Below are 12,092 nucleotides of genomic sequence, written 5' to 3'. Positions count from 1 at the left end.
AAAGACCAGGAACAATACATTTATGGCAAGAGACCACCCAGCAACCACCAAGCCTTTGGGGTTGTGCCTAGACATAAAATTAGTTTTCATGTATTCTATTAATAATGACAGGCAAATAATAAACACGCTAATAAGCAAATCGCTTTAAAAACCATGGCAATGTCATCACATGTGTGCTATATTCATTATGCACAAAACTCCGAACAGAAGGTCCATCTCCATTAGATCATAGATATAAATTATGGAGTATGTAAATGTCTCAGTGATATTTCCCATGGTGAAGTAAGCATTCAGAATTAGTTCAAGGAGCTAAAAACATGAATCTTTACTGCTAGGATCTGTGGGTGAGGATTCTGAGTAGAAAAAAACAGGTGTTCATAGCACACCCGACTCATCGAGAGGCCACGAATCCTAAGCGCCAGAGTAAGGGGCCGGGAGCTAACTCGGGGCTTCCGTCAACACCATGATCTTCTTCAATTGCCCTGAAATAAGAGTGTTTGCTCAGGGAAACTGAAAAGGCTACAACTCTAGTGAGGAGCGGGCACTTGTGAACATTAGTCTTCTGCCAGCTAAATGCACTATTCCAGGTCAAACTGTAGAATCCACACTGTACACCTCCTCACTGCATAATTCTAATCATTTTAAATGTAAAAGGATATATAAAAGTTGAGCCCGAGAAATAGATTAGCTATCAATATTAATATCTACACATATGTATTCATAATTCAAAAGCAAAGTTCACACACTCAATTCCCAAAAAAGTCAGACGGCCAAGAGGTATGGCACCAGTACTTGAGAGGCAAGTGTGAGACTGACAAGAGCTAGACAAGGAGCTCTTACCAGCGTAGGCCAGTCTGACGATGGTGGCGTCGTCCTGGGCCAGGTGGGCTATGCCGGGGAGAATGTACTCCGGGTAGATATTGACATCATTGCGAGGAACTTCTTGGACAAGGGCAAGAACTTTGGTGAGTGTCCTCAGGGCTTCAGCCCGCACTCGAGGAACAGAGTTGTTGCTGAAATGCAACAAGTAGGGGGTGATGCGATCCAGAAGGATCTCTACGCTCAGCCTCGGGGCCAAATGCAGAATGAGCTCCAAGGCAGCCAGTTTGGAGTCGCAGGACTTCAGTGTCTGCAGGCAGGACGTTATCACTGACACCAGGACAACCAGCCCACTCGCCTTGGACTCGCATTCTGCTTTTTCTGGCAAATCATGTCCACAGAGGTTGTGAATGATATTGCCCAAGTCTTTCCGTATAACCAAAATCCGCTCATCTGCAGAGAGAAAGGTTTCCTTGGCGAACTGAGCCATGTAAGGCTGAAGGAAAGTATAAAATATCTCGGGGAAAGCATTGCCGCGCTGCTGCTTCAGGTACTCCTCAGCTTCCAAACGCTTTTCTGGCTCCCGGTGGATCATCTGAGTCACCTACGTGAAAGGAGAAAAGGGTACACTTTAGAACAGGAACTGGAAGCCAGATGGGGTGACTCATACCTGAACCCCAGCACCCTGGATGCTTGGGCAAGGCCAGCCTCCTGTCTACATGACCAGTTCAAGACCAGCCTCCTGAGCTAGTAACAAGCTGAAGGCCAGGTGGACTGCACGCACACAGGCAAGCACGCACGCACGCACACCAAATCAAACCAGATGAAAGGTACAAGAGCAATTACCTGAGATCTAAGGGATTTCTGAGGTAATTCTAATCATTCTCTTTGCCTGGCCTTTTTTAAAACTACAAACTAATTATGTCACTCATCACCCTAGAAGGCAATGGGATATTACACACGAATGTCCACAAATCTCCTGGTATATAAAAAGTCATACTTGTTTGTTCAATATTTGTTGTTAAAAAGCAACAAACCTTCAGAGAAAAATGAATAGACACATTGCACACATGAAAGAACAATTAAGAGTTCTGGTTTAACAGTACACTCCTACAAATCCAAAGGGTCAGCACATGGTGTTGTTTAGTTGAGTTGAGAGGAGTTTAGCTGAGAGGAGAATCAAAGGTCTGGTAATGTAGCCCAAGGACAGAGTGCTGGCAGACGCGTGTGGTCCTGTGTTAGAGCCCAGCACTTCAATGATATAAAAGAGTAGGGTAGAGAGGGCGCAGCATCTAAGAGCACTTCTCAGCTCCCAGCACCCACACCAAGTGGCTCACAACTCCTTATAACTCTGACTCCAGGGGACCTAATACCTCTGGCCTCTGCACTCACATACACATGTACACACACACACACACACACACACACACACACACACACACACACACACACACAAAATCTTAAAGAAATACCTAAAACTGTGAGGAAATGTGAACACTAGAAATATATACCTGGGAACCTGGGAACCGGATGTAGATCTTTCCTGAGAGACACACCCAGAATATAGCAAATACATAGGCAAATGCCAGCAGCAAACCACTGAAGTGAGAATGGGACCCTCGTTGAAGGAATCAGAGAAAGGACTGGAAGAGCTTGAAGGGGCTTGAGACCCCATATGAACAACAATGCCAACCAACCAGAGCTTCCAGGGACTAAGCCACTACCCAAAGACTATACATGGACTGACCCTGGGCTCCAACCTCATAGGTAGCAATGAATAGCCTAGTAAGAGCACCAGTGGAAGGGGGAAGCCCTTGGTCTGCCAAGAATGAACACCCAGTGAACGAGATTGTTGGGGGGAGAGTGGTAATGGGGAGAGGATGGGGGGGAAGCCCCTCTAGAAGGGAGGGGGAGAGGTTAGGGGATGCTGGCCCAGAAACTGGGAAGGGATCAGGAAGGAAAACAATCGAAATGTAAATAAGAAATACTCAAGTTAATAAAGAAAAAAAAAAAAAGAAAGACATAAATATATACCTGATATAAGGACATAAATTTTATATATATATATAAAAAACCAGTTCAGTGGTTCAATGTTCTAATAGTCAAATACATAAAATATCATAAAAATATATCTGCAAGTTTGGCTTTCTTTTGGATTCTAAACTAGAATTTAGCACTGAATTTAGAGGAATCAAGTATACTATATAGAAAAATGATCTAAGAATTACTTTTACATTTGCATTAATGCCTTGAAGATTAATAAACAAATTGACTTTCCAATCAAGAAAATGTAGGTCTGAAGACACGGAGCTGCTCAGCTAAAGTGACAGACAAAGTGTCGGCTCTGAGGAGGAGCAGGTGTGCCCCTTACCACGGCTATATTTATTTCCCCCACACAGAATACTGCAGACACGACCCAGCATCTGGTTTCCGGAGCTGCCCTTCTTACTCTGTTCCTCAGACAGTCTCGTTATGTAGGCCAGGCTGGCCGGGACTCACACATTCCCTGCTTCAACCTCCTCATTCACCACACCAGTGCTCACCCCTGAGCTAGCCCAGCACCTCGCAGGTTTGTTTCATTTAGAGATAGGGATTTGCTAAGTTCACTGAACTGGCCCTGAACAGTCTGTACCCCTGTGTCCTCAGGCAGGCCTTGAATTTGAAGTCCCCTTTCCTTACTCTCCTAAGTAGCTGGGATTGCAGACCTACGCCACCAGGCCTAGCAGTAGCTGCCAGGTCCAAGAGGAAACAGACTGTGTATTTATTTCCCCCACACAGAATACTGCAGACACGACCCAGAGTCACTCTCAGTGTCAGTCACTTGTAAAAGACGTCCTCACAGTAATACAGACATCCCATCAGATGGCCTCACCCACAATTCCGCAGCCCTGTGCTACCATAACCATGTGACCCTGCAGCTCCCTTCTAGAACAGCCCACATCTGCCTCCAGGAGAAAATGCCCGTTACTGGGCTCTGCTAACACTGATGACTCCCTCTCTCCACCTCAGATGCCTGTCTTCTTCATTCCTCATGAACAAGTTCTCTAGGACTGCCTCTCACTTCCAAATCTGCCCGAAGCAGAGAGTTATCATAGGGCAATGGATAACAAATTTGTCTTTCTGCTTTTTCTTTTTTGATGCTTTATGCCTAAGAGGGAATAGTGTATCTCTTTCTAATGAGATATCAAAAGTGTGTTTATCAGTAAATGATAGGTCTTATTCCGACTTTGTTGTGGAGGAGGATGTCTTGCCTATTGTTCTAGCACTCAGAAGGCTGAGGCAGGAGGCTGCCCTGAATGAGCTAACAGAGTGAGTTCAGACCAGCTAGGACGGTCAATTCAAACTGTATGGCCCATATTTGTAGCATAGTTACCAATTCTCTGATACTTCGATCTTCAATTTTATTTAGCACTTGCTCAGGGAAAAAATGTCCATTTCTGTATGCCAACAGTTGTGAGAGATCGAACAACGGTACGCCTTCCGTGAAGAGCTCGGCTATCACGCAACCTGGAAAACCAGACACAATTCCATTAGAGGGAGATGAAGAGATGGTCAGTGCTTATTAGAATTCAGAAAAATCAGAATACTCAGAGTGCAAAACCCCAATCAACTGAATTTTACTGTGTTCTACAATGTGGAGGTCCAAGTGCTTGATCGGCAGGGGAGGGGTATGAAGCCAATCATCCCTCTCTCTCTTTCTTCAAATGCACACACACAAACAAGGAGCTTACACTCCTAAGAAAGCCTGTGGTACAAACTGTAGCATCACGTTCAGAACTGCTAACCAGCATCTGCCCATCACTATACAAGCAGTAGGTGCCACCAGTGACAGGCGCTACTAACACAAAGCGGTAAAATCGCCTCAGCCAAGCACTCCTCCTAGGAAGACGGAACATAGCCAGTGAACAAATTTCATTTGCAGTGTTGAGTATTACAAACATATATCAAGTGCTAAAAAATGTGGGAGTAAACTAGAAAAAAAAAAAAGGGAAAACAATTCAACTGTTTGCACTAACATAGTCTTCAATCAGGAATGTTTTAAGTACCTACATTTCCAAAAACACAGAACAATTTTTTCATACAAAGCAATTTTACTGAGTTATTCTATGACTCACACTTACCAAGTCTCATAGAGATCCTTAAATAATTTCTTTTTAGCCTTTGTACCTGATGGTCCTCTGCTGAGGATACCCACCCTAAGTACTCGTGAATGCTAGTCAGGTCTTTGCCAACCAGCAGGAAATCCTTTAATTACCTATTTAAAACTGGCAGAGCCACTGGGCATGGCAGTCGGTACACGTCCTTAATCCCGGTAGTTGGAAGGCGGCACCGGCAGGTGCATCTCTGTGAGTTCGAGGCCAGCCTGATCTATAGACTGAGTTTCCAAGACAGCTAGGACTACACAGAGACCCTGTCTCAGAAAAAACCAAACAAGACGAGACTTGAAGAGCCACTGCAGCTCCTCCTCATCCTTTTCCCTCACGGCCACTTCCTGCACAGTACCAGCTGGTGGGCCACGTAGCTTAGGCTGCCTGTCCATTATCTCTGTCCTCACTAGATGCAAACTCCGTGTGTGGCCCCCCCCCCCCGTTTTGTGCACTGGAAAGTCCCTATCAACTACGGCAATTCTGATACAGAATAAGCGTTTAATAAATGTGTTAATTTCTAGTTATACAATGTGAGTTTCAAAATAAAGGACTTCAAACAACAGCTATTTTTAAGGGAAAGAAAAAAAATCAAGTGCTGAGGCCAGTAAGATGCATCAGAGGGGAAAGGCACTTGTCTCCAAGTCGCACAGGCTGGAAGGAGAGAACCCATTCCTGAAAGCTGTCCTCTGACCTCCAAGCACATACCAAGGTTATGTGCTTGTTTGCACACTCCCTCACAGGCTCTCTTCCACTGTGTGTGTGAGTGTGTATGTGTGTGTGTGTGTGTGTGTGTGTGTGTGTAATGTCAAAATAAATAAATTAAGTGTAATATAAAATATTTAACCCATCATATGTAAGCAAGAAATGGAAGTTCTCAGCAACACTATAAACCAACCAGATCTAACAAGTATCAGTATGGCGGCACTTACCTATGACAGCAGAATTCTCAGGAGCCTACAGAATCCGCACTATCTAGACAGGACCTCAGTTAAGCCACAGAATGACTCTCAACACTACGGGTTAGACAAAATTCCAGTGTACACCAAGGCTTCCTGTGTTGAATTTGATCCCCACTGGGAGATATAATGGAAAAACTTAATCTGACAATGGTGTCAGAGGTGAGGCCTCTGAGAAGTAATCAGAATTAACATCCTTAGGGAAACCCCTCTGCCAGAATCCAGGTAGCTTCAGAAGATGAGGAACCAACACACAGAGATCTGCATGCATACTCTACCCTCTGAACTGAAGGCCAAATTAAACATGTCTTTTTAAAATCGACTTGGTCGTGGTGCTCTATCCCAGCAACAGAAAAGTAGGCAAGGTGTCTCCTAAATAATTAATGGGGCGAGGGAGCCTGGGAAAAGAGAAAATGCTGTTCATTCCTGTGGCTCCAAGGTAAAGATCAGCCAGGACAACATAGCAAGGGCTGTGATGTAGCTCAGGGATGCAGTGCCTGACTGCTAGGTGAGAGCCTGTGCTCTCTTCCCAGTGCTGAGAGGAAAAGCAAAGGGAAATCTCACTCACACACACACACACACACACACACACACACACACACACCACAACCACACCTACACACACACACACACACACACACACACACACACACACACACACACACACACGGGCATAAAAACCTTATAGGGGCCTTTTTGAATCAGATTGGTTCCTGCAAACATGAGTAGCAAGAAAAGAAAAAGCCATTCTGCCATCAGCAAAGTGGTGACCCCAACGTCCCCTGTCAACACTCTGGAGTGGGCTTCAAGAAGTGTGCCCTCAGGCACTTGGAGGAATCCCCAAGCAGGCCATGAAGCGCTCCAGCAGAGTCTCCTGGGCCAAAGGGATAAGGGCAGTTCCACAGCATAGCTGTGTGCGTTTGCCTAGAAAATGTAATGAGGACTCCTGTGCTACTCTGCGGTCTTGTTACCAAGTTCAAAGAGCTACATCTGGTGAGTGTCAAAAACAGTCTAAAAACTGCTTACAAAAACAAAACAAAACAACAAAAACTTTTATGGGCCAGGGGACCTGCTCAGTCAGGAAAATGCTTGCTTTGCAACAACCAGGCCCTGAATTAAAACCCCAGAACCCACATCAAAAAGCTGGGTGGGATGGTACATGCTTCTAATTCCAGAGCTGAAGACAGAGCTAGGATGATCTCTGGGGTTCACTGACCAGCAAAGTCTACAAGGTAAGCGCCCGGCCCAGTGAGAGACCCTGCCTCAAAATAATTAAGAGTGGACAAGGAACGTACCAGTGTGGAGGCCCGAGACAACACTGGGTGTAGTTCCTTGGGTTCTGTTCACTGTGCACACATATATACACAAATACACACACACACACACACTATGAACAGACACAAACAAATCTCTGTGGGATCCGACAAGCATTTTGAGTAAATGCACAGCTATAAATACCAATATTAAAAAGACGCCTCATAGGAGCATCACACACGGCCTGAAACAAACTACCACAGCTAACGCCAGTCCCACTGTAGGCCTCAGTTTGAACACCACCTCTCTAGGGGAGGCCTTTTCTGACACTGCCTCTCCACCTATCACTCCCAGAGGCTTATTTAACTATGTGCTTCTATAACAGCGACTTAAGCTGATCACCACCGTAGCAAACACAAGGTGAAACAGACTTTTTCTCTCTTAAACCTGACACGTAGCGTCCTTGCGTGCCACCAGCACTGCGAAGTATATGTTCTCATTTGTTTAAATGAATGAGAAGTATTTTGCATTTCCTCATCACTGAAGCAAGTCCAATGAGGAAATCATGTATCTGTCTGAAACAGTCTAAGAGGGTACAGCAAGAAACCTTCGAAAATTGGTCAATTTACAAAAAAACTACATTTCTGTTTGTCAGTGACTGACTCACATACCTGCTGAAAAGATGTCCATGGCCCTCTTCAACTCTCCCCGCGTTCTCTGATTGCTATTTAGGTCGACAAGAGGAGTTGAGGGATCTCTCATGTATTCTAACTCAGTGGCGAACATACCGCCATCCACGAAACGCTCAGGAGCGATGTAGCAAGTCCTCCTCCTCGAGGTGTCAAAGAAATAGTTGAAATCTGCTGGGTTGTCCTCTGGAAGATAAGTGGGCTTAAAACTGGCAAAATCAGTGAGGAGAACCCAGTTCCAACTGGTGACCATCACGTTCTCTGTCTTGATGTCGCCGTGGCGGACTCCAGACTTGTGCGCTTGGTCCACAGCTGTCAGGATCTGGAAGGCGATCCAGCGCTTCTCGATGTTATTTAAGAAGGGACGGGTACTGATACGGTCGTAGAGGTTGTCCCTTACATACTGCCTGAACAGCATGGCCGCTTTCTCCGATGCTTTTTCTGCTGCTTTCTGGAAAGGTAAGCAGTTCTGGGCCGAATGGAGCCTGATTTTCAGTTCCTCCAGCTCCTGTTTATAACTAGTTAAAGGCAACGTGGGATCCTGGATTGCAAAGACCTTCACTACCACCAGGCCCTCCCGGTGCTTTGCTCGAGCAACTTTAAAAAACCGAGTACTTCCCAGACTCTTATCATATTCAAAGTCATGGATGTCTGAGAAGTAGCTCTCTACGGACAGGATCTGGGAAGGAGCGATACCAGCTAGTTGGTTTCCCATAATGATGGGCACCCCTGGGTTGGCAGGTTAACACACAATACCTATATAAAAGGATGGGAAGAGGGAGAGAAACAAACAGTGAAATTGCCATGAGTTGGCCTTTTCCTAAAAGACAGTTGCATCATTATTTACTAAGTAAATTCAGAAAAATTTACCTAAATAGGTTTTATTACTTTTATCTAAAAAGATGGTGCTACTTCACACCATCCTTTCCAGTAACTAAATCATGTTTAAATATATGCATGCCTTCAACGTTTTAATTTTTGTTTTTAAGATAAGGTCTTGTGTAGCCCAGGAGGGAGTTGGAACTCCAGATCCTTTATCCTCCACCTCCCAAGTGCTGGGATCCTACCGTGTCCAACATGATCTCTTCAACATTAAGCTAAAATGTTGAAACATGTATTCACTGATATTCAGATTTTAAAGTCTGGCTGCACCTTTACCCTGACTGTTCAGTAAGTACTGTTTGACACTATGGAAGTCGCAAAGGTACCAGATGACTCAGTCCTTGCCCAAGAAAACTACATTTTAGTTGCAGGTAAGAAACACATTAAACGCTTAAATGAAAGAATCACATGACACAAACGGGTCATTTAATTCCTGGGTCAGACAGATCTATAAAATGAGCATCAACTGGGCCCCTCCAGCCGCCTTGCGGTGATGTCTCCCTCCTCCGAAACCAAGGCAAACTCCCCCAGTTTGCAACAAGAAACCCCGCTAGTGACATTCAAGGAAAGTAAGGCAAAATGCACACTGCCCCAAGTTACCTAACCCCGTATTTTGCAGGAACTATCTCCCTACCGCACAGTTTAGCACTCAGGGAAACATTTACCCCAGGCCTCTGGCAACTCAAAAGTCGCTGAAAGATCCCAGGGTGGTCTTGGCAGAGCTCTGAGGGGCTGGGGCGTGAACGGAAGTCGGCGAGGAGAGTGTTTTCTGTGAGGGGTCTTCCTTTCAGACACAGGACCCGGGTCGTTGGGGGAGGAGCGCAGAAATGTCCGAAATCTAGAGCTGGGGGTGAACAACTGGGAGAGCAAGCATACTCGGGACTCCGGACAACCAGCAGCCTCGCCTGCGGCTCCTCCCCTGCCGCCCTGGGCCCGCGCGTGTTCGAGTCCTCGGATCCCCGGGCCTTTGCGTCAGCCCTGGACGGGGGACAGTGCCAGCACCCGTCCAGGAAGACTACTTCACCTGCGGCGAACGCTGAACTCCCGGGAAAGCCGCTGGGTTGACTTCACTTCCTGTTGAGAACGGAAGTGACGGAGGGAGACTTGAGGAAGCGTTCAGTAGGAAGCCGGTTGCTAGGAGACAAGGGAAGGAGGCGTGACCTCATTGCCCGGAGCTGAAGGTGCTTTCCTTCACGAAACTCCGGGGCCGCTGGCTCTAAAAAAAACTTACCCACGTACTTAGAAAACCTAGTTCCCCAAACAAATTGGATTGCAACTTTATTGAGTGAGAATTTATGTATCATAAAGTTCGTCGGTTTAAAAAGTGCACAATTGGGGTGACAGGAACCTTTAATCTCATTACTCAGAAGATAGAGACAGATGGCTCTCTGTTAGAGGCTAGCCTATCTATAAAGAGAGATCCTCTCTCCACAAAAATGTATGTATGTATGTATGTATGTATGTATGTATGTATGCATGTATGCATGTATGTTTGTCTGCGTGCATATTTTGTATGTACACACCCAAGTTATCTGGGTATGGCTGAGCCAAAGCAGTCCTGACCTCACCGCAGGAGTAACTTCTGTTGGGGAAGGATATGCACCCTACCTCTCTAAACTCTCGGCTTCTAATGTATTCTAGGAGAGAAACACTCACTTTCTTCAATTGAGTCCCTACTGAGTGCCTACCAGGCTCCAATCCGTAGTCCCAAACTCACTGCCTAAACTTGGTGTATCTTGAGAAAAAAAAAAAAAAAAGACAGGTTTGAAAGTATCAGTTAATTAGGAGTGGGGGATGACAGTAATCACATTATACATGTATAAGATTTTCTTAAAAATCAAGTCAAAAACATTTTTTCAAAGTGTCAAGATGGACTGGTTTTAATTTTTTATTCACTTTATTTTTAAAGGCAAGGTTGTATTCTGCATTTCAGACTGTTTCACCAAAGAAAAGCCTGAAGCCGTGAGCAGTCCCTTGTCAGTTCTCCTTCCCTCCCTCCCTCCCTCCCTCCCTCCCTCCCTCCCTCCCTCCCTGCGGCTTTGCCTCCCAGCAATAGGCAATCATTTCATTGTGTTTCTGTAAGACGTTGCCTATTCTGGACATTTCAAATAGGGAAGAATAAAACATATAGTCTGATTTTTTTGCATTTGCCAAATGTTGAAGGTCATCATGGCTGTGGTTTTCGGTGATCCATTTCTTTTCCTTACCAAGCATTCCCTTGTGTGGAAATGCTACATTGTGTCATCCGGTCTGTCAGCAAATGGGATGGGTATTTGTGTCTGCTTCTTGGTTATCAGGAATAATGCTTGTAGGAACATATGTGTATAAGTCTTTACACTGTGGTGTGTTTCAAATACAAATGCCAAGGAGATGACATGTGTATTCATATCAGAGCCCTGAGTTTAACCTTTTGAGAAACTGCCAACTTCTTTTCCACAGAGTACCCAGCCTTACATCCCCACCAGCACAATACGGGGCTCCTGATTCCTCTGTGTCCTTTCTGACAATGATGTCATCCATTTTCCATTAATAGACCATCTTAGTAGGAACAAAGTGACATCTCCTTTTGGTTTGATTCGCAGTTCCCCAAGGATTAATGATGTTTCCCATCTCTTCCTGGACCTGTTGCCCATCTGTTTCTCCTCCCTGGGAAAGTAACTATTTAAATCCTTTGTCAAAGTCTTAGATGTAGTTTCCTGTTTGATTGCCTTGCATGCTTGGGACCTTAAGTGCCACCCCCTGGAGTCTCAGAATAAAATTGTAAATACTTTGTATTTAATTAACTTTGCTTCTTTTAAAACTTTTAAAAAAACGTTTTCAGGTTTATATGTATGGATGTTTTAGCTTCCTGCCACCTTCATGCCGGTGCCTGTGGAGGTCAGAAGAAGGCACCAGTGTCCTTGGAACTGGAATTACAAGTTAGAATGAGTATTAGCCACCACATGGGTGTTGGGACTCAACCCCGGGTCCTCTGCAAGAACAAGTGCTAATAAACCTCTGAGTCAGATGTTCACAGTGGTACAGGCCTTTAATCTCACACTTGGGAGGCAGAGGCGGGTGGATCTCTGTGAATTCCAGGCCAACCAAGGCTACACAGAGAAAGCCTGTCTCAAAAAATCAAAACCAAATATCAACGACAACTTGAGTTATCTCTCCAGCCCCAGACATTTTAAATTCTAAGCATTCTTTATATGGGACCAGGCATGGTGGCTTGTGACTATAACCTCAGTGCTCAGAGGCACATATGCTTGAATCAGAAGTTCCAGATAAGCCTTGGCCTGGGCTACATACATGATGCCCCATCTCAAAAATAAAAAAGACTTCTTTACGTATTCAAGAAACAC

At 45.1% G+C, this 12,092-nt stretch overlaps 1 protein-coding gene across 1 annotated transcript in view; it reads right to left on the bottom strand.

The window, feature by feature from the left end:
• Positions 1–9,813, bottom strand: part of Pik3r4 (phosphoinositide-3-kinase regulatory subunit 4) — a 54,294-nt gene extending 44,481 nt beyond the window's left edge. The window contains exons 1-4 of the mRNA XM_032910437.1: positions 9,414–9,813; positions 7,849–8,622; positions 4,193–4,326; positions 841–1,423 (exon numbers count right to left, since the gene is read on the bottom strand). Of these exons, the coding sequence (XP_032766328.1) occupies positions 841–1,423; positions 4,193–4,326; positions 7,849–8,581 (1,450 nt within the window). The 5' untranslated portion in view covers positions 8,582–8,622; positions 9,414–9,813. The remainder of the gene's footprint in view (positions 1–840; positions 1,424–4,192; positions 4,327–7,848; positions 8,623–9,413) is intronic.
• Positions 9,814–12,092: the final 2,279 nt, after the last annotated feature.

Source organism: Rattus rattus, chromosome 8 (assembly GCF_011064425.1).
Source record: "Rattus rattus isolate New Zealand chromosome 8, Rrattus_CSIRO_v1, whole genome shotgun sequence".
Classification (NCBI taxonomy): Eukaryota; Metazoa; Chordata; class Mammalia; order Rodentia; family Muridae; genus Rattus; species Rattus rattus.
This window is presented reverse-complemented; position numbering and strand designations above follow the sequence as displayed.